Genomic DNA, 20,359 nt, shown 5'->3' with positions numbered 1-20,359 from the left:
ACACAGATTTAGCTAGCCCCAAAGTAAGTTCGAGACTTGTGTTATGGGATACTAACTCAACGTTACTATATTTTATAACAAATACATATATAGATAAACATTCAAGACCCGGATCAATCAGAAAAAGATCATTTTCCATCATGACCTGACCGGGGATCGAACCCGGGACCTCTCGGTTCAGTGGCAAGAACTTTACCATTGCGCCACCGAGATCGTCAAAGGACGAGGTCGTTGTCATTTGCTAGCTAAACTTACGTAACTAGTGACAAGGGAAGATCTTCCTTTTGCTGTTTTGGTAACTAGTATGTGAAAGAAGATTTGCTGTATACAGACTGGTATAGTTTTCATAGCGATACGTTGCTTACAAGTTGAAATAATGTCAAAAATTAGTTACGAACGTAATAACCGCAAGCGAAGTCGATGCCGGTAAATGCTAGTTTTTTTTTTAAATAAAATACTTTGACTTTGACAGAGTTTGAAGTCTGAATAAAAAACAATTTTTCACAACAAACGTTTTAATAATAAAAATATATTTAAGACTATACAACTGGAATATTAATTTATACTATAATGGTTTGTTATATTACAACTATACTAAATCACAAAATTAGATTTTGGTGTTTTTTTTTTTAAGTGTCAAGCTCCATCGTTCGCCAAAACGATGATTTTGCCAACGTCAAGCTTGAGATTGACACGGAATATGTTATAATGATATATGAAACACGGTTCACTGTGTAACCTACAATACAAGAGTATATATAATAAATATATTATACATACATATGGATAAAGTAAATAAAAATTGTAAGATTTAGGTGTTGTTTGAACTGAAACAATTTAACTGTCACCTCAACGACATACATTTGTGTAGTCAATCGCAAGATATGTCTATGTTATAGACTTTCGCCATTTGAGAACATGTTATTATCATCAACATATAAAAATAAGGTTTTGAATATATATTTTTTAATCTACTGAAATATAGAAAGTACATATTTATATAATATGAGAATGCTAGTTTTTTCACGTCATCTAACATGAATTCAGAACACCCTCAAAGTATTTTTTTTAAATTTGTTGTATTCCATTAATAAAAATCCCGTCTAGTACGCGATTTTCTGCCAAAATTGGCGGATGTTATATACATTGCTGGTTTTTCATTGCGGTAAATAAAAGCACTTATATAAATTACGCAGTGTGCATTACATTGGATGCTCTATTACTTTCAATTATCACTTAAATTTATCTACAATGTAGTATGCAATTATAATATAATAAATAATACTATTTATTGTTTTGTCCCATTCTATTGTTCTATACTGTGGTTCTATATATATTAGCATAGCATATATATTCAGGGTTACTGGTATCAAACGCAAAACCTCCCAAAGACTACTCGGGTACAACAAAACAAGCAACTTTTATTCTACGACTTTTCGTGATCCGTAGTTTTTATTTTTCATCTAAAAAAAAAAATACAATCCAATTTGCGATTCTACACATGTTAACTCTATGTGGTAGCCGAGCAACACGAGACAGTAGAATAGCGTTGTGTAGCGGAATCGAACATAGAGTTAACGTTTTATAGAAACGACTTTAAACCTAAAAAATAGGGGAAATTTTCGTATTTATTACGTTCAGACAAAAGTCACAGAAGAGAACAAAAGATGTTAGTCTCTATGTACCTTATGCGCCTTTGGAAGGTTATGCGTTAGACACCAGTAACTATGTATAGTTTATATAGTATATATATATATATAAATAATCCATGCCTTAAATCGTACAATTATTCTATAAGTTCAGGCCCTCTAAAATATAATATTGTAATTTGACAGATTGACAAATTAACCGCTAGATAAGTATGCATGATCTGATTGGCTGATTGGATCGTGGATCGGGTCGGGAGGTTCCCTCTATTGTGGTTGAGCTTCGCGATGGCTGACTCACGCGTCAACTCGTGAACGGGTGCTGAACGGGTGGTGAAGTTTTTTTTTTTTTGTTTGGTTAATTTGGATAATTGATCACAATCATAATATGTTTCAGTATACCTTTTGACCATGTACCTACTTTATTGTGTACTTATATTGTTATATTACTGATAAAAAAATATACATAAATTTATATTTCAAAAATGGTAAGCCCTTCTGGCATAATAGGGACCAACACTGTTTGAATGAGTTTCTCAGTTTCGGCATTTCTTCTCAGCAGTGGTCGTTCCGAAATGCTAGTTGTTTGTAGCTTTGGTAAACATCATTTAATTTAGAATATGACATGAAAAAGTGCCTGTGAAGGCCTAATTTCTGAATAAATGATTTGATTTTGATTTACTTGTAATTACATAACTTTTAGCGTTATCTGTCCGATATGAAACAATAAGGCTGTCAGGTACTTTATCAGTAAACGATGATACAGAACCTTAATCTTTCAAATTAAGTATGATTTATGTGCGTAGTGCGTTCGCTATTAACATCCCAACATCGAGTCGATTCGAAGTGAGACGAGCCAATCACATCGCGCCATTGTGACGCAACGACAACCACGCCGCAATGTGATTTGTCCGCTGCATCTCACTTTGAATCGACTCGATAGTGAGAAGTACCTGTGCTGAGCTCTCAGTTTAATAAATAAATTATGTTTAATGATTCGCTTTTAGGAACAAATAAATGTTTGTATAATATCTTTGGATTACAACGGTTTTATATTAAGTGGGTGCTCTCGGCACACTAGCGTCCCAACATCACATTTATTTATCAATTTCTTCTAATATATAGCAAACTACTCGAGCTAATTTGGCAATTTCGGGATAAAAACATCCTGTGTGTTATTCCAGGTTATATGATATATATTCTATAACCTGGAATAACAAGATTATATAATATATATTCTACCCGTGTACCAATTTTCATAGCAATCTGTCGAGTAGATTTCTCGTGAACAAACACTAAGTATATACAATACACACAAACATTCTGACGAACGTTCGCATTTATTATGCTATAAAGGATTTTTACAATAGCATTTTCTTCAACATAGTCGTATTCCTCATGGCTGAGGGTCGTGGTCATTACGTGGAATGAAACACACACAACAACTTTCTTGACATTATTAATGGAGTGGTTTGCCATTGCCTTCTCCATTTAACACACAAGTTAAAAATCAACCAGTGTGCAGGTTTCCTCACGATGTTTTCCTTCACCGGAAGCAAGTGGTGATCGATGAAAACTACTATACATGAGTCAGATTTGTATACAAACTCATGCGGCACGAGTAGGATTCGAACCTGGGACCTTTCGATCCACAGGCGGACGTCTTAACCATTACACCACCACCGCTTCATTCTAAAAGCATTCTCAACCAGTCAACCTTTTGGAAAAACTGAAAGATTATTTATAGCGATATTTTTTTAGTATTCGATAATAAAGAAGTTGATAAAAATGTGATGTACGCGCTAATGTGCGGGATGGCCCAGTCTTAAGTCGGACTTAAAGCTCGCATACGCAGCACGATTATGTAGAATTAACTATTGCCTGCGACTGCGCCCGCGTTAATTTCCCGCGAAGCAGTTATTGTAGGCCATGTCCTTCGCCGTGCTTCAAACTACATGTATGCAAAAATTCAAGAAGATTGCTTGAGTAATATAATGCGTGAAGAGGTAACAAATGAATAAACTTATCTTCGCATTTATTAATTGGGATTACGATTTTAATGCGTTTTAATTGCGTAAATTTCCACACAAGTGTGCTGCGTACGCGGGCCTTAAGTTCCCCTATATTTGATTACATGTAACGTGAATGTAATAATATTTGTACAGTTAAGCCTCCGTTTCTAAATCTGCTTCAATTTCCTCTGGAGTTCGGAGGTCTATTGCGAAACGCTTCTTGAAACTCGGATGTCGTTCATCTATTTCTGAAAATAGAGAAGTTAAACTGTTTTTTATTCATAAATTACTGGCTGTACACCGAGGTACCCGCGTAGGTAAAAAAAAAAGCGGCCAAGTGCAAATCGGACTCGCCCATTAATCGGTTCCGTCCACAATTAACAGAAAAGTTCTTGTTGATCGATGTTTTAAGATGTAATAAGTTGATGTTTTTGTATATTCTATATTCGCGTTGATTGAATGAAAGGTAAATTGAGGTTTACGATTTATGACGTATAAAAAGAAACTACTACTTAATTAGATCTTGTTTAAACCAATTTTCGTGGAAGTTTACATCGTAATATACAACATAAGTTTGTTTTTAGTTTTCATCTTTTATTTTAGAAGTTACAGGGGGGAGACACACAATCCAAGTTACAATATACTTAGTTCTTATAGTTTCGGAAAAAAGTGGCTGTGATATACGGACGGACGGACAGACAGACAGACATGACGAATCCATAAGGGTTCCGTTTTTGCCATTTGGCTACGGAACCCTAAAAAAATAACTACGTTTTATGCACAGTAACGCCATCTACTATATGAAGCGCCACTGACTCTTTGACCAGATATGCAGCAGCCATTTGGTTAAATCAGCCATTTCATTGAAAGGCTAGTCCGTTTATTAACGGCACGGCACTCAATTGAATGCGTAGGCTAATCATTAATTGAACTATAATCAATAAACATTTGGTTTATTATTATTTAAAGATGGCTGACATAAAATAAGACTATATATAAATATATAAAGTAATAAGTAAGTTTGTAGCTTGGGTTATGGGATTACTAACTCAACGATACTATTTATAACAAATACAGAATATAGATAAACATCCAAGGCCCGGGCCAATCGGAAAAAGATCATTTTACATCATGGCCCCCGGCCGGGGATCGAACCCGGGACCTCTCGGTTCAGAGGCAAGCGCTTTACCACTGCGCCGCCGAGGTCGATTACTAACCTCCAGGAGTCGCTTGCAACTCTTTAACTCTTCTAGAATAGTCCTGGAATGCCGCTGACAAGGAATATATTAGACGTCTCGCTGCGTTCCTGGAAAAATAAAAATATAAATATATAAATATAAATATATACGGACAAATCACACAGATTGAGCTAGCCCCAAAGTAAGTTCGAGACTTGTGTTATGGGATACTAATTCAACGATATTATATTTTATAACAAATGCATATATAGATAAACATCCAAGACCCGGGCCAATCAGAAAAAGATCATTTTCCATCATGACCCGACCGGGGATCGAACCCGAGACCTCTCGGTTCACAGGCAAGCACTTTACCACTGCGCTATCGAGGTCGTCAAAGATAAAATGTTTATATCATGTCTTAGTATTTATTAGAAATTTAATTAAAACTAGCGACTCTGCCCGCGTAATTTTTCCCACGGGAACACTTATTTTTCCGGGATTCAAGGTATGAACTTACTCTACCCTAGTATGGAGAAGGACACAGGGTATCTTTCATCCCGGGATTTATAAACTATTGTACCCGTTGGATTTGCGAAAAAAATCTGTATTTAGTATCTGTGTTTGTCATTGGTGGCGCTAAATGCACGGTAACTTTGCAATAAAAATACTAGATGGCGCTGTATTTCAAGGTGGCGCTAGATGTTAATAAAAAAACTTTGCAATAAAACGCTAGATGGCTCTGTGTGTATTTTAAATGCGCTATGGATATTTTAATTCAACTATCCCAATCACATTTTATAGAAAAATTTGTTCCCGTGGTCATCTAAGCCGTCAAACAGTTAATTATTAATAAACCGTCTTAGAAAAGATTTCGTTACTTGACCTTCACAAAAAAAATATGATAAGATCAAATTGAGTCGCAAGCCATTGTCAAGATAAGCGCAGCTCACACACAAAAGGTATTTCTCATAAACTAGGTCGGTAAAAATGTCGGCTTGTTTGTTTCGAAAATCTTTTGACGTTTGCTAATTGTTGTGAGAATATAAAATAGTTTTACAGTATTCATTAATTAAAATGATTAAGTATATTACTTATTATGACACTCATGGAATATTTAAATATAAAATTACTAGCTAACGCATACGGCTTCACCCGCTTGAATTTCTCTGCGAAAGCGGAATAGAGACGCGATTTTCATACAACCTTTTGCTTTGAAAACTAGCAGTGGTTTTAAATTGAGGACGTTATGCTCTCAGAGCATTATATATTGCAGTCGATGTGCACCGAAGGACGTTTAGCTTCCAAAACCTCCTGATCCGTAAAACGTTATAGTTATTTGGATTGGAGAATGATGAAAATAACTGTTGAAAATTTTCTGACAAAAATTTCGTCAGCCAAAAATACTTTTTTACCAATTTGGTATGTTATTCAGTATTTGTTTATTGATTAACTATTATGATTGACAGAATCTTATCATATTTAGTCAACATGATAAAGTAATGGCGAAATTTCAGATATTCTGACCCGTTTTCAGCGTGAGAAATGAAGCGAAAGAGGTGATGGGTGTAATGGAATGGTTATTACGCCCGCCTGTGGATCGAAAGGTCTCAGGTTCGTATCTTACTCGTGCCATTTGAGTTTGTACACCAATCTGAATCATATTTAATAGTTTTCATCGACCACCACTTGCTTCCTATGAAGGAAAACATCGCGTGGAAATCTGCACACCTGTGGACAGTTTAGTTCACTAGTGCGTGTGCTACTACCCGCCACTAGATGGCGGTAGGTAGTCGAAAAAATCATGTCAGCTGGCTTTAGGCGACTTGAATAAAGTCTGATACCAGTGTTAGCAATAACACACTCGATATGATGACGATGAGCGTGAGAAAAAAAATTCTATTTCAACTTGGGATGATGCGTATAACACACAGTGACGTCAAAAACAACATCTGACGACCTCGGTGGCGCAGTGTTAAGGTTCTTGCCACTGAACTGAGAGGTCCCGGGTTCGATCCCCGGTCGGGTCATGTTGGAAAATTATCTTTTTCTGATTGGCAAGGGTCTTTGATGTTTATCTATATATGTATTTGTTATAAAATATAGTATCGTTGAGTTAGTATCCCATAACAGTATCGAACTTACTTTGGGGCTAGCTCAATCTGTGCAATTTGTCCGTATATATTTATTTATTAACATTACAATGTAGGTGTAAGAAAACTATAAAAGAACCTCACCTGGATTCACAAACAAATCCGTGACACTCGAAGGGATTCAGCCCTTTGACATTGGCTGTATCCTTCACCGTTATCATGGAGAAGACTCTGGTATACACCAGGTCCTGTACTCCGTACGATATAGATTCAATCTTAAAGAAGACCGACATCTTTTCGAAGTCTTTCTTTTTGACGTCATGATTGACTGTCTCTAGAAAGACTCCATCGACTGATATCACCAATTTTACTATAGGAAGGATTTGATCTGAAAAGAGGGGTATAGATTAGGGTCACGTCTTCAGCTCTTACGGGGTACACAGAGCTAAGTTGCAGGCCATATTAGCTGTCTCTCTTTTTCATATTTTTTGGCAAATAATGTATTTCTTTCTCATTTTAACCTATCTATACAAGTACTAAAATTAGAAAGAGTTGTAAGCCTTTGTGAGTTTGTATGTTTGAGGCGGGTAATCTCTGAAACTATCAAATGTATTTCAAAATTTATTTCACCATTAGAAAAGTACATTATCCAAGATTGCTATAGGCTATGTTTTATCTCAAAATTCTTACAGGAGCGAAGCCCCTGGCAACATCTAGTAATTATATATTTACCGGGAGGTAAAGCCTTAGCGGCAGCCACCATCAGGTCGACTGGTTTCCTCGTGTGTTTGATACCCCATAGTCCTTTTGCGTCTCTTTGCCCTAAGTACTTAACCTGTCAAAAAAGGTAAATAAATAAATAAATATATTAGAACAAATTACACAGATTGAGTTATGGAATACTAACTTAACGATACTATATTTTATAACAAATACATAAATATATACATAAGTATATCTTGACGACCTCGGTGGCGCAGTGGTAAAGTGCTTGCCTGTGAACCGAGAGGTCCTTGTTTCGATCCCCGGTCGAGTCATGATGGAAAATGATCGTTTTCTGAATCCAGGCCCATAGATCTTGGATGTTTACCGTAACGTTCAGTTAGTACACCATAACACAAGTGTCGGAACTTAATATGGGGCTAGCTCAATATCTGTGTGATTTGTACTGATATATTTAGGTATTTATTTATATATTTATATTTACTTATTATCGTTATCCTGTCTACCCTTGTTCCAATTTACGTGTGGTCGGTACAGCACGTCAATCTTCACTTCTCCCTGTCTAATGTTAACTGATCTGTTTACTTCCTTTAGCTATGGCTATTAATAATAATAATAGTGGATTGTCCTGTCTAATGGGCTCAATCCACATCTTCTTCCCCTACTTATTTTCCCATTCAATTTAAAATCCATGACCATTCTTACAACGTTTCCATCCTTCTCATAACTTCGATCCTACTACTAAATATATACGAAACTTATAAATGCGAAAGTTTGTTACACTTTCACGCAAAATCTACTGGACCGAATGTTATGAGATTTGGTATATGGGTAGAATATAACCTGGAATAACACATGGGGTACTTTGTATCCCGAAATTCCCGCGGGAGCGAAGCCCAGGAGTGCGGATAGTGTTATACACGTTCGACCATGTATACAAAACGGTACGTAGTCTACTCAATTTAGTACTAACGTGTATTGAATTCAATTAAGGTAGAAAGTACACATCTGGATTCTATAACAATGGCGTTTCGTATCCTCTGAACCGAAAGGTCCCAGCTTCACTGTATACTAATCTGACTCATGTATAGTAGTTTTCAAAGATCACTTGCTTCCGGTGAAGGGAAACATCGTGAGGAAACCTGCACACTGGTTGATTATTAACTCGTGTGTGAAACTGAGAAGGCAATGGCAAACCACTCCATTAATAGTGCCAAGAGAGTCGTTGTGTGTGTTTCAACCAAGAGTCCGATTAAAGTTAAAATTCGACATGAAAAATGTCTAATTATTATAAGTATATATTTAATTTAGACTTATTATTATAAGTATACATTTAATTGTTGTTTTCCTTGTAAATATATACTGGAATTTTGTCTAATTTACATATATTATTGCAAGAATTTCACAACCCAATACTTTATGGCCTCATGTTAATAGTGACGTGACGTCACGTCCGGTGTCATGGCGCCTGTTCGCTCCAGTTGGCGCCATAATTGATGCTATACAAAGAATCTATCCGATATTCTAAATTAATGTATGTGGGATACACCGGTGTGGTCATTTAAATTTTTAGTTCTAAGGGGACATTTTTTTTCATGAGTTTCCTATATACTATTTATATAGTATGGGAATTTACTAATATTTTTTATTCATATCTTTTTATCCCGAAATTTCTACGGGAGCGAAGCCCCGGGGCGCAGCTAGTAAATTATAAAAAGTGACTGATTTATCATAGCGTCATTTTGAACGGATAATAATGTCAAAAAGTATGACCCGTGCATGAAATTAGTAATTCCGCACGGACCCGTGTCATGTTAAAAAACCTGCATTTTAAACGTCAACTGACACAACTGGGCGAAAAAAAGCTGAAATTACCCGAATAATAACGAAAGAACAAATTTAAAAACAATTTTAAATTGAAATTTTGGATTATTTATTTTATTTTACCCGAATAATAATAAAGAACAAATTTAAAAACAATTTTAAATTGAAATTTTGGATTATTTATTTTATTTTAACCGAATAATAATAAATAATAAATTTAAAAACAATTTTAAATTGAAAATTTGGATTATTTATTTTATTTATATAATATCCTTTGTGCAAAAGTATGCCAATATCGTGTTTTGTTTAGCTTCATATAAAAGATTGGGACAGAGGTGTCCCGCGCGGGACACTAATCTCTTCTAAAATCGGGACGGCGTCCCGCCAAAATCGGGTATATGTGTGTGCGGTAAAACTTATATTGGACTAAATGTTTCCTGGGGTTTCGCTCTCGTACGAATTTTGAGATAAAATATAGCCTATAGCAATCTTGGATATGTCTAATGGTGAAAAAAATTTCAAAATCGGTTCGATATTTTCGGAGATTACTCGCCTCAAACATACAAACTCACAAACACTTACCTCTTTGTAATAATAGTATAGATTGAGGTGATATATATATATAGGCTTTATTAACTCGAGCGAAGTCGCGGACAATAGTTTATAGTATATCGTATCCAGTCATGTGTAAGTCCTGATTATAGTGTAAACTGGTAACTATACATAAAGAGTGTTACCATATCAAATTGATTTGTGGAAATACGTTAATGCGTAACTCTAATACCGGCTATAGATTTATAAATATAAATAAATAAATATATTAGGACAAATCACACAGATTGAGCTGGCCCCAAAGTAAGTTCGAGACTTGTGTTCTGGGATACTAACTCAACGATACTATATTTTATAACAAATACATATATAGGTAAACATCCAAGACCCGGGCCAATCAGAAAAATAAAATTTTCCATCATGAGCGGGGTTCGAACCCGGGAACCCTCTTGGTTCAGAGGCAAGCTTTACCAAAGACTTTATCACTGCGCCACCGAGTTCGAGCACATTATCGGCAACAGTTCGCCGATATTTGGCGGATTCAGTATACATTACTGGTTTTTAATTGCGAGAAATAAAAGCACTCATACTAACTGCGCAATGTTCACGCATTCGCGTCGGCGTGAGTCTCGGCCACAGTGTGGAGCCAGCATAACAATAACTTTTAGTATTAATAATATATACTGTTATTACAAAGAGGTAAGGTAAGCGTTTGTGAATTTGTATGATTTCAAAAATTCTTTCACCATTAGAAAGGTACATTATCCAAGATTGCTATAGGCTATATTTTATCTAAAATTTCTCCGGGGCTTCGCTCGCCCCGGGTAACATCTAGCCAACATTGCATACCTGAAAGTTTATAGGCAAGTCTTCAACTGTGATCGGAGTTTCTCCTTCCGCCATATTGGTTTATCATTCCTCAGTGTTGGTGTCGCTAATCAGCTGGCTTCCATTCTATGCCTGTGTGGAAAAAACATGCGGGTTAATCGAGCGGTGAAAATTTTAAAGACAAAATTGTTTTTAATGCCAAACAAAAAGTTTTTTTTTTTTTGTTTCAAAATTTATTGTTATCTTCCCACGGGGAATTATTTTTCTCAAAAATAACTGTATTTTTCGGGATGAAATGTACCTTATGTCCTTCTCCATACTTCAAACTATATGTTATGTCATTTTTGTGAAATAAAATTGTCTTACAAACAACTATAGACGGGCTTACGCCCGGTTTTTGCTCAAACAGACAGGCGCAAATCCAACTTAAATGCAGTTAAGAACCTATCGATCGTCTGTTGTTAAGAGATCCCTACATAGAATAAGTCCGTCATTGTAAAATACATATCTTTTATGTGCTTACTAGCTGCGCCCCGGAGCTTCGCTCTCGTGGGAATTTCGGGATAAGATGTACCCTACGTATTTTTCCAAATTATATTCTACCCGTGCACCAAATTTCATAACAAACGGTCCAGTAGAATTTGTGTGAAAGTGTAATAAACATACAATTCACACATAAAAAAATATACATAAATTTATATTTAAAAAATGGTAAGCCCTTCTGGCATAATAGGGACCAACACTGTTTGAATGAGTTTCTTTCGGCATTTCTTCTCAGCAGTGGTCGTTCCGAAATGCTAGTAGTTTGTAGTTTTGGTAAACATAATTTAATTTAGAATATGACGTGAAAAAGTGCCTGTGGAGGCCTAATTTCTGAATAAATGATTTGATTTTGATTTTGACATACATCCTCAAAAACTTTCGAATTAATATTAGTGGGATTTTTCGTAAATATAGTTAATACAAACGATAAAATAGCGTTAATTATCACACAACACCTTGACGGTTATCTTATCAGCTGCTGATAAAATTAACCTCTTACACGTAACGCGGTACAAGCGTATTTTGAATGCATTAATGGTATCGAGTGATTAAAGTAAAATCGAAGTGATGTCCCGGTGGTTAGGGTGACCGAAAGGTCCCAGGTACGAATATATATAGAAATACTCTTGCCACATGAGTTTGTATACCAATCTGACTCATGTATAGTAATTTCATGGACCACCACTTGCTTCCCGTGAAGTGACATCGTGAGGAAACCTGCACACTGGTGGGCAAGTTTAGTTCACTAGTACGTATGCGACTACCTGCCACTAGATGGCGGTAGGTATCGTTAAAGTCATGTCAGATGCATTTAGGCGACTTGAATAAAATGTGTCAGTGTTAGCACACTGGTCTATATTTTATTATATTATATTTTGTTATACATAATTAGTTGTTCGCCGCGAACTTAGACCTCGTGAACACACAAAATTTTTACAAAATGTGTGTGTGTGTGTGAGTATATCAAAGACTAAATAACCGATTTTAATGGGGAGATTGCGCGGCCTTCAGCTATGTCGAAGGTAGTGTTACATCCTTCCATTACATCGATGGCTGACGTCAGGCAGGCGGCTGGTCGTAAAATTACAAAGAAAGTATGGAATGGAAAGGTCGATTACAGTTTGTTTTATGTAGATGCCTTAAAATGGGGCAATAGTTTTAAGCTTTTTGAGTAATTACTATAAAATTTAAAAATTGTCGTGAAAAAGTCCCTGTGAACGTAGGTATAATAAATAATTCCCGAATAAACGATTTGATCTGATTACAAATATTTTAAAACTCTCATAACAGACAGACGATACTTTTTGATGATGTTTTTCTATAGGTTATAGTATGGTAGGCAAACGAGCATGCAGATCGCCTGATGGTAAGCAAACACCGCAGCCGATGGACACCGTTTTATAATATGTAAAAATAATCAATACATCGTTAGACATTGCACCTGTTTTGTTAAATTTAAAAAGGAGGGGCTCCGTTTTTTAACAGTTGGCAGTCCGTTACACGCAGGTGCGTAAACAAAAAAAAACATATCGGATTGGGCAACCCCACTAGCATCACGAGTGATGCTACGAGTCGTATTATATACTCAACCGTTTTTATTAAAATTTTGCATATTTAATATTAAAATTAAGAAGGTCATAGCGGGTACCTTTCATCCCGGAAAAAGCTATTGTTCCCGTGGGATTTGCGAAAACCTGTATTCTAATTACAGGATAGGCACACTAGATGGCGCTGTGTGTACTGTAACACGCTATGGATATTTTACTTCAACTATCCCCATTTTAATGCGAAGAAAAAACTGTTCTCGAGGGAATTTAAGCAGCGAAGCCGCGGGTAAACGGCTAGTAATTAAATAAAAAGTTTTCCCATATATAAGATTAGGGGAATTACGTCAATATGTCAGAGTATATCTCTACAAAATTATAATTGACCGAGCAAGCGAAGCGAGCGCGAGATCTACAATTCGACTTGGGGCAAAAATTTATTTTTTGTATGTATGTAACACGATAACTTCCGAACCGTTGGTCCGATTTTGATGAAATTTAAAAGGTATGTAAGATATGCCAATAGAATTAAGTTCGTGGGGCGTCGGTTCAGTCGTTTTTGAAATATTCACAATTTTATTGTGTTCGCGAGGTCTAATTTCGCGGCGAACAACTAGTTTTCTAGTCCCAACAGTGTCTGAGCTAATAATATTCAGTGACGAACAGAAAGACATGACGAAACTATACTTAAAGGTAAAGGTTTCTTGTATACTTGGAACTTAAAAAAAAAAACAGTAAATAGTAAAGCACACCAGAAATTATTAGCAATAATGTTAATTTTGTGCTTCTTTCCACCCCATGACTCTGTGTAATAAACATAAGACTTGGAAGTCAATTTCCGTGAGAACCTATATTTTTTTACCGTCTCCCTACCCTCTTGACATTATAGTGATGTGCCACCCTTTTCACAGTCTAATGGACTCCGGGTGGAACCATTAATACGACATACTAAGTATAATTTCATTTTCTTTATAACAGACAAATCCATTTAATATTTCTACCATTCTTAATACAAAACTAAAGGGAGAAGGTAACTATTTGATGAAAAAAAGTGATATTCCGTTTATGGAACTATTTGGCGCGACGAAAGCACCTCAACTTTTCTCTTAAGCGCACCACAAACATATTTTTCAGGTGCTACGAATATACTTGTCTTAGATTTTTGGTGTGCTGTACTAGTTTCTGTGTCCATAGGAACTGTAGGATCTTGTCTGAGTATATATTTATAAATAATTATACTCGGTATTTGACAAAAATCATTTATTTAAGGGCTGGTAAATCACGAGCAATACATTTAAAATACCAACAGCCAAGAATCGTCGAAGACAGCATTTATTTTTTTTTTTAAAGAAAAGAAACATCGCGCAGGCGCGAGTTCGTCGTCACAGCGCATGCGCATAGACAGGAACCACGATGCTTTTTAGTTTCGTTTACGTAAGTGAAAATCTTTCTAACACAATATGGCTACGTATCTATCAACATATCTCGTGTATCCAGTTGTATCTTCAGCTGCAAATCGTCGGCATCCCTAGTTGTCAGACCATTGTCACGCATATCATCCTTAACGACATCAAGCCAGCACTTTTTAGGTTTGCCCCTGCTGCCAGCCAAGCTGATCTGACAACAGACGACCGTACGAAGCGGAGACGAAGAAGTAGGAAAGCGGACTCTGGGCTCCAACGTTCAAAACGGCTGCGGAAGGAACCAGGACTACGCTCAGATGAGAGAGACAGAGTTCCGAGCTGTTAAGTCATCATCAGAGAGAAAATTTGTTATTTTTCTTCGCTTCATGTAATGTGTAATAAAATTTAACGGACGTTTTATTGAGCGGTTAAAAAGTTGTATAAAACGATAACTACTAATAGTTAATATCACTATTAGAATGTAACATAACATTCCTAAACCACACATTATCGTGCAAGTGTAAGTATGTACTTTCATTTTCAATTTTCATAGCTTACAAGTGTTGTCAAATTAATTTCCTTGCAAAAATTTTGGATATAGTTTTTATAATCATATTATTTTAAAAATATAAAACCGCTAGTCGGACCTGCTCTTGAAGGGTTCCGTAGCATCTTATTTAGCCACCGAAAAAAATATTGAAATTATATTCAATACTGCTACATCGATTTTGTTCAAACACCAATTTTATGGTGGTGTAATGGTTGAAATTTTAATGGATAAGTGATACAAGAGCATGGATATTGACCCTGGGCGAAGCCGTGGCGGAAAGCTAGTAATAAATAATGAAAATATACATAGTTATAACGCAATTACGCAATACTTTTATAATTACGCAGAAATTATTTCTATAATTTAACAGCTGATTAAATGTAAACATACTGGTTCACTAAGATGACCTCGGTGGCGCAGTGCTAAAGTGCTTGCCTCTGAACCGAGTGGTCCCGAGTTCGATCACCGGTCGGGTCACGATGGAATATGATCCTTTTCTGATTGGCCCGGGTCTTGGATGTTTTTGTTATAAAATATAGTATCGTTGAGTTAGTATAACATAACACAAGTCTCGAACTTACTTTGGGGCTACTCAAATTGTGTGATTCGTCCTTATATATTTATATTAATTATTATTGTCACATTCAGATTGCAAAAAATTGTGTGATCACTTTGGTTTCACAGTTCCTAACGTATCTCTTTCATATTCACATGTTCCTGGTTGTATTCGGAGTTGTGACGCTACGAAGCCCGAGGTCAAAGATAACCTTAAAATGTTGATGATTTTTCAGTCGCCTACCGATTGTATTCCCAATGATACCTGATGTCAGTTATCATTGGGTACTAATGTTGCCTACCAGACTGTGTACGATATCTTGGACTGTGAAGTGGTCTTATTCTTGGGCGCAATCACACGCTGCACGTTGATTCAATATGTACCTACTAGAGGCCCGTCTCGGATACAAACATAATTAATTATCCACGTAAACCTTCCTCTGGAATGACATTATGTATTAGTGAACACCGCATGAAAATCCGCGCAGTAGTAGAGTTCGGCGATAGTGTTTGTGAGGTTAATATATATATACCTATATACTTAAGTCTGTGGTTTGAAATAGCCATTCTCCTTGGCTCCACATTTATCTTAATTAATAGTAATTTCTTACACTGCCTTTGGCATTATTAAAATGAAAAAAAAAAAAACAAAATCAAAGAGCATTATTTAAAAAAAGAAATTGTCATGCTTCCCATTCATTTTACGATGAATTAAAGTTTTTTTTTGACAATAAGTCCAATCGTTCTCTAGGCATCACGACTTGTTGTGTAGAAAAAAAAAGTTTCTGTCACGATTATAACTGTCTTCTTTTTGACAAATTGATTGGTTTTACAGTTCCCCATTCGAGTCTGGATGACATCCTCTACTTCTATACATATGCAGCGGGAGCTGGGTGATTATGCTCGACCGCCACAAAGGGAAGATCTCTTCCCGCCAGGCTAGGTGTTGCGCCTGGGGAACCGCACGCGACAGACGGTGTCGTGTCGGAGGTTGTATTTATGCTTCCAATCGAAAACGAACATATAATAAAACCGTATTAAAACTGAAGCGGTGGTGGTGTACCTAATGGTTAAGACGCCCATCTGTGGATCATAAGGTCTCAGATTTGTATTCTACTCGTGCCATACGAGTTTGTATACCTATTAGACTCATGCATAGTTTTCATAGACCACCACTTGCTTCCAGTGAAGGAAAACATCGTGAGGAAACCTGCAGACTGGTGGACAGTTTAGTTCACTAGTGTGTATGCGACTACCTGCCACTAGATGGCGGTAAGTAATTGTAAGTTATGTTAGATGGTTTTAGGCTTGAATAGAATATGACACCATTGTTAGCACACTCCGATATGATGGTAACTGTGTGTGAGCTATGTATAGTCAACAGTACACCGACCTAACCAAATTCATAGCAAAAACGTCGCTATTACCGCGCCATAAAGGTTCATGCAGGGTAACTTGATGTGCTGTTGACTGTACAGAAAAATAATTAACGGGATCTTTATGGGACTAATAGAAGCCTACATTTTTGTTCGTGGTTCGTGGTTCGTGGTTCGTGGTTCGTGGTTCGTGGTTCGTGGTTCGTGGTTCGTGGTTCGTGGTTCGTGGTTCGTGGTTCATAGTATAAAACCTATGTCTGTCTGTTTCTAAGCTTTTTTAATTTTAAACCTCGCAACGGGTGTTGATACAGTTTTCACTGTTATTAAGACAATATTTAAGAATGTTAAAGGTTTATTAGACCTCGTGTGAAGCCAGGCCGGGTCAAAAACATGACACTCCGTTTTACGCTGTCGGTAAAAATTACGGAAAGTATTATTTTTTCGCAAATTTTCACCTTGCAGATAAAGTGCTATCATATAGATAGCAATTATGACTGTGACTGATTAATCACTGATACATATAGATATATATAAAAATATGATAATGATATGATATATTATCACAATCATCATCATATCGAGTGTGTTATTACTAACACTCTGGTGTCAGATTTTATTCCAGTCGCCTAATGACTTTTCGCGACTACTTACCGCCATCTAGTGGCGGGTAGTCGCGTACACACTAGTGAACTAAACTGTCAACCAGTGTGCAGGTTTCCTCACGATGTTTTCCTTCACCTGAAGCAAGTGGTGGTCTATGAAAACTGCTATATATCTATGAGTCACAATGTATCAATATGTACCTATGCATTAGCAAGGTCATATTTCTAGAATTACTAACACGCACCATACTAATTGGCTACTCTCCGTTCAGTTACTTTTTTCTAATGTCAAAAACAAAGAGCTCCTTTGAACTGACCAATTAAAATGACATTTAATTATCGTGTTTGATTATTATTATAACAAACTTCAATGGAATCGGTATACATTGTTGGTTTTTCATTGCGGTAAAAAAAAGCATTCATACTGACTACGCAATGTTCACGCAAGCGCGTCGGCGTGTCTCCGAAAGGAGCTGGTATTAAAATGGCGCCAATTTTCACAAACTCCGTTGGATCGATTAATTTAGAATTCATATATTTAAATAGGGTGATAAAATTTCCAAAACCATAAACAAAAACCATAGATTTAGAAAAGGCCCCGTGCGCGTCGAGAACACGATAAAATAAAACTGTTTACATAGTAAGTAGTACCCCGTCATTGACAAATATAAGAATCGTATGAATAATATCAGTGACAATGTGAAATTTCAATAAATTATGTAAATTAAACGCTTATTATTTTTGTCTGTTTATCTTAAAGCTTGATAATGAACGTGATATTTATGGTACATAAGGCATAATTTTATGTTATCGATAACGAAAGGAGAAAATTGTGATAATTAAGTAATTCTCACAAATTTTGCTAATTTGCATATATACCTACAATACGTATGAGAAAAAAAAAATTGGCAGTTCGTTTCTACATGTTCCAGGTATTATTCACGGCTGTGTCGCCTTGAAGCCAAAATTCCGTGTAAAAACTTTATCGTTTGCTGTTATTTTACAACCAGCTCCTTGCCTGATGTCCCCCTATCAGAATGCCGTTGTTGCCTATCAAATGTCAATGCTCGCACCTCGTACTAGAAAGGATATAGAGTAGTCCTATTTTAGGGCGGGAGTCACACGTCGCAAACATTCGAAATTATGAAGTAAAGCGATAATGAATGTTATCTTTAAAATACATTATGTATTCTAAATACGTTTTATCTCAAAAATAGTGTTAAGTTTTATTATAAATGGCAATACATTATAACTGTTTATTTACTTAGGTAGGTATATTTTAAAAAATATATAAATACTCACAGATTAATGAAAAAATCCTTATTAAGAACTTAAGAAATAATAAACACAAAAATATGCTGGTGCACACGCGAAAATTAAAAAGTTAGAATTTAAAAAATAAACAGAACAAAATGGCTGACGTCAGGCGCGGGCCGGCGCGCAAATGTGAATACAAAATTGAGTTTTCAAAATTCGAACGGAACACGACCAAAATTTGAAGACCTGTCCACAATAGCACATTTGCTCTTCGTGTACTTATATTTTCAAGAATGAAAGGCGACGAGGGAGCTCTAATTAAATTGGTCATTTTTCCATGGGTACAAAAATAATAATGCAGTTGATTTAGCCGATTCTAAACTTTATTTGTATTGAAATAGAGTTAAGTTCTATGGTATTCGAAATTTGTAGTTGAGTCACACGTATAGGTGAGGCAGTGATAAGCAATACATGGTGTTCTCAATAATTGAGATTTAAATTTAGCTTTCTGTTAATTTTTATTAAGTTTTTTTTTAATAATATGATGTGAAATCATTCCTAATAGGTATACTTTATTCAGAACAAAAAAAAATGTAAATCGTTTAGTACTAAAGCTGATCAATGAAAGTGTCATTTTTTTATTAATTAATTATTTATTTTCCATAACTTATTCTATTTTTATAGGTTTATATTCAATACAATAGAATAGCAATCAATTATTTAGCTACTTTAATATCCACGACAAATAGGAATAGACTTGAAAACTTTACTTTTAAATTTAGAACATGCTGTATATTATGCCACACGCGTGCAGCACCTGTTAAGAATTTGTATGTGTGCTGTGTTATATTGAATGGGAGAGGTGGAGCGTGACTCGTATCGATGGATGCTCTGTTTCATTTTAAGAATGATTAAATATCGTTTCATTCTTAAAGTGAAGTTTTAGTGAAATATTATAAATAAATAAATATATTAGGACAAATCACACAGATTGAGCTAGCCCCAAAGTAAGTTCGAGACTTGTGTTATGGGATACTAACTCAACTATATTTTATAACAAATACATACATAGATAAACATCCAAGACCCGGGCTAATCAGAAAAAGATAATTTTCCATCATGACCCGACCGGGGATCGAACCAGGGATCTCTCGGTTCAGTGGCAGGAACTTTACCACTGCGCCACTGAGGTCGTCAATACTTTTTGTCTAATACTTAGTTAAGTTTGTTTTAACCATAGTTAGTACCATGCTAAGTACACGGATACTGTATCACCCGCGCTGGTACGATCACGTCTTTTACGTTACGTAACGTTTAATTGGCTAATGATGATATTTGTCTTCAAATCAACTTATTAACTTAACATTTAACTAATATACAAAAATATATATTTTTTTTATGTATTCATGTTCGTAACGCGTTAACTTTCAAACCGTTGCGGTTGGTTTGATTTTGATATCATTTAAAAGTCATGTAGGATCTGTCAGTAGAATTTTTAAGTTTGTGGGGCAACAAAATCGGTTAAGTCGTTTTTAAAATATTCACAATCTTGTAGAATACATATTGTGTTTGGCGAGGTCTACTAGTTAATTTAGGTAAATTTTATGATATACATTTGTGTTTGTATTGAAATTAAAATCTCTATAATAATCATCGAATTTGAAATAGAGCAT

The 20,359-nt window shown here is 35.8% G+C and overlaps 1 protein-coding gene and 1 long non-coding RNA gene across 2 annotated transcripts in view; both read right to left on the bottom strand.

Annotated features, from left to right (window-relative positions):
- Positions 1–899: 899 nt before the first annotated feature.
- LOC128681643 (uncharacterized protein) lies at positions 900–18,889 on the bottom strand. Its single transcript, XM_053765693.1, has 6 exons — positions 18,732–18,889; positions 10,878–10,988; positions 7,662–7,764; positions 7,074–7,317; positions 4,876–4,964; positions 900–3,906 (listed from the first exon to the last, which is right to left on the bottom strand). The coding sequence occupies exons 2-6, from the start codon at positions 10,929–10,931 to the stop codon at positions 3,812–3,814; spliced, it is 585 nt and encodes a 194-aa protein (XP_053621668.1). The 5' UTR covers positions 10,932–10,988; positions 18,732–18,889; the 3' UTR covers positions 900–3,811.
- The window catches only part of LOC128681647 (uncharacterized), a 245,846-nt gene continuing 226,386 nt past the window's right edge, over positions 900–20,359 (bottom strand). Inside the window, exon 2 of the long non-coding RNA XR_008406035.1 lies at positions 900–2,063. This is a non-coding gene — a long non-coding RNA (uncharacterized LOC128681647). The remainder of the gene's footprint in view (positions 2,064–20,359) is intronic.

The sequence above is a fragment of the Plodia interpunctella genome, chromosome 27 (genome assembly GCF_027563975.2).
Source record: "Plodia interpunctella isolate USDA-ARS_2022_Savannah chromosome 27, ilPloInte3.2, whole genome shotgun sequence".
Lineage (NCBI taxonomy): Eukaryota > Metazoa > Arthropoda > Insecta > Lepidoptera > Pyralidae > Plodia > Plodia interpunctella.
The sequence above is the reverse complement of the archived record's forward strand: the minus strand, read 5'-3'. Positions and strand labels throughout refer to the sequence as shown.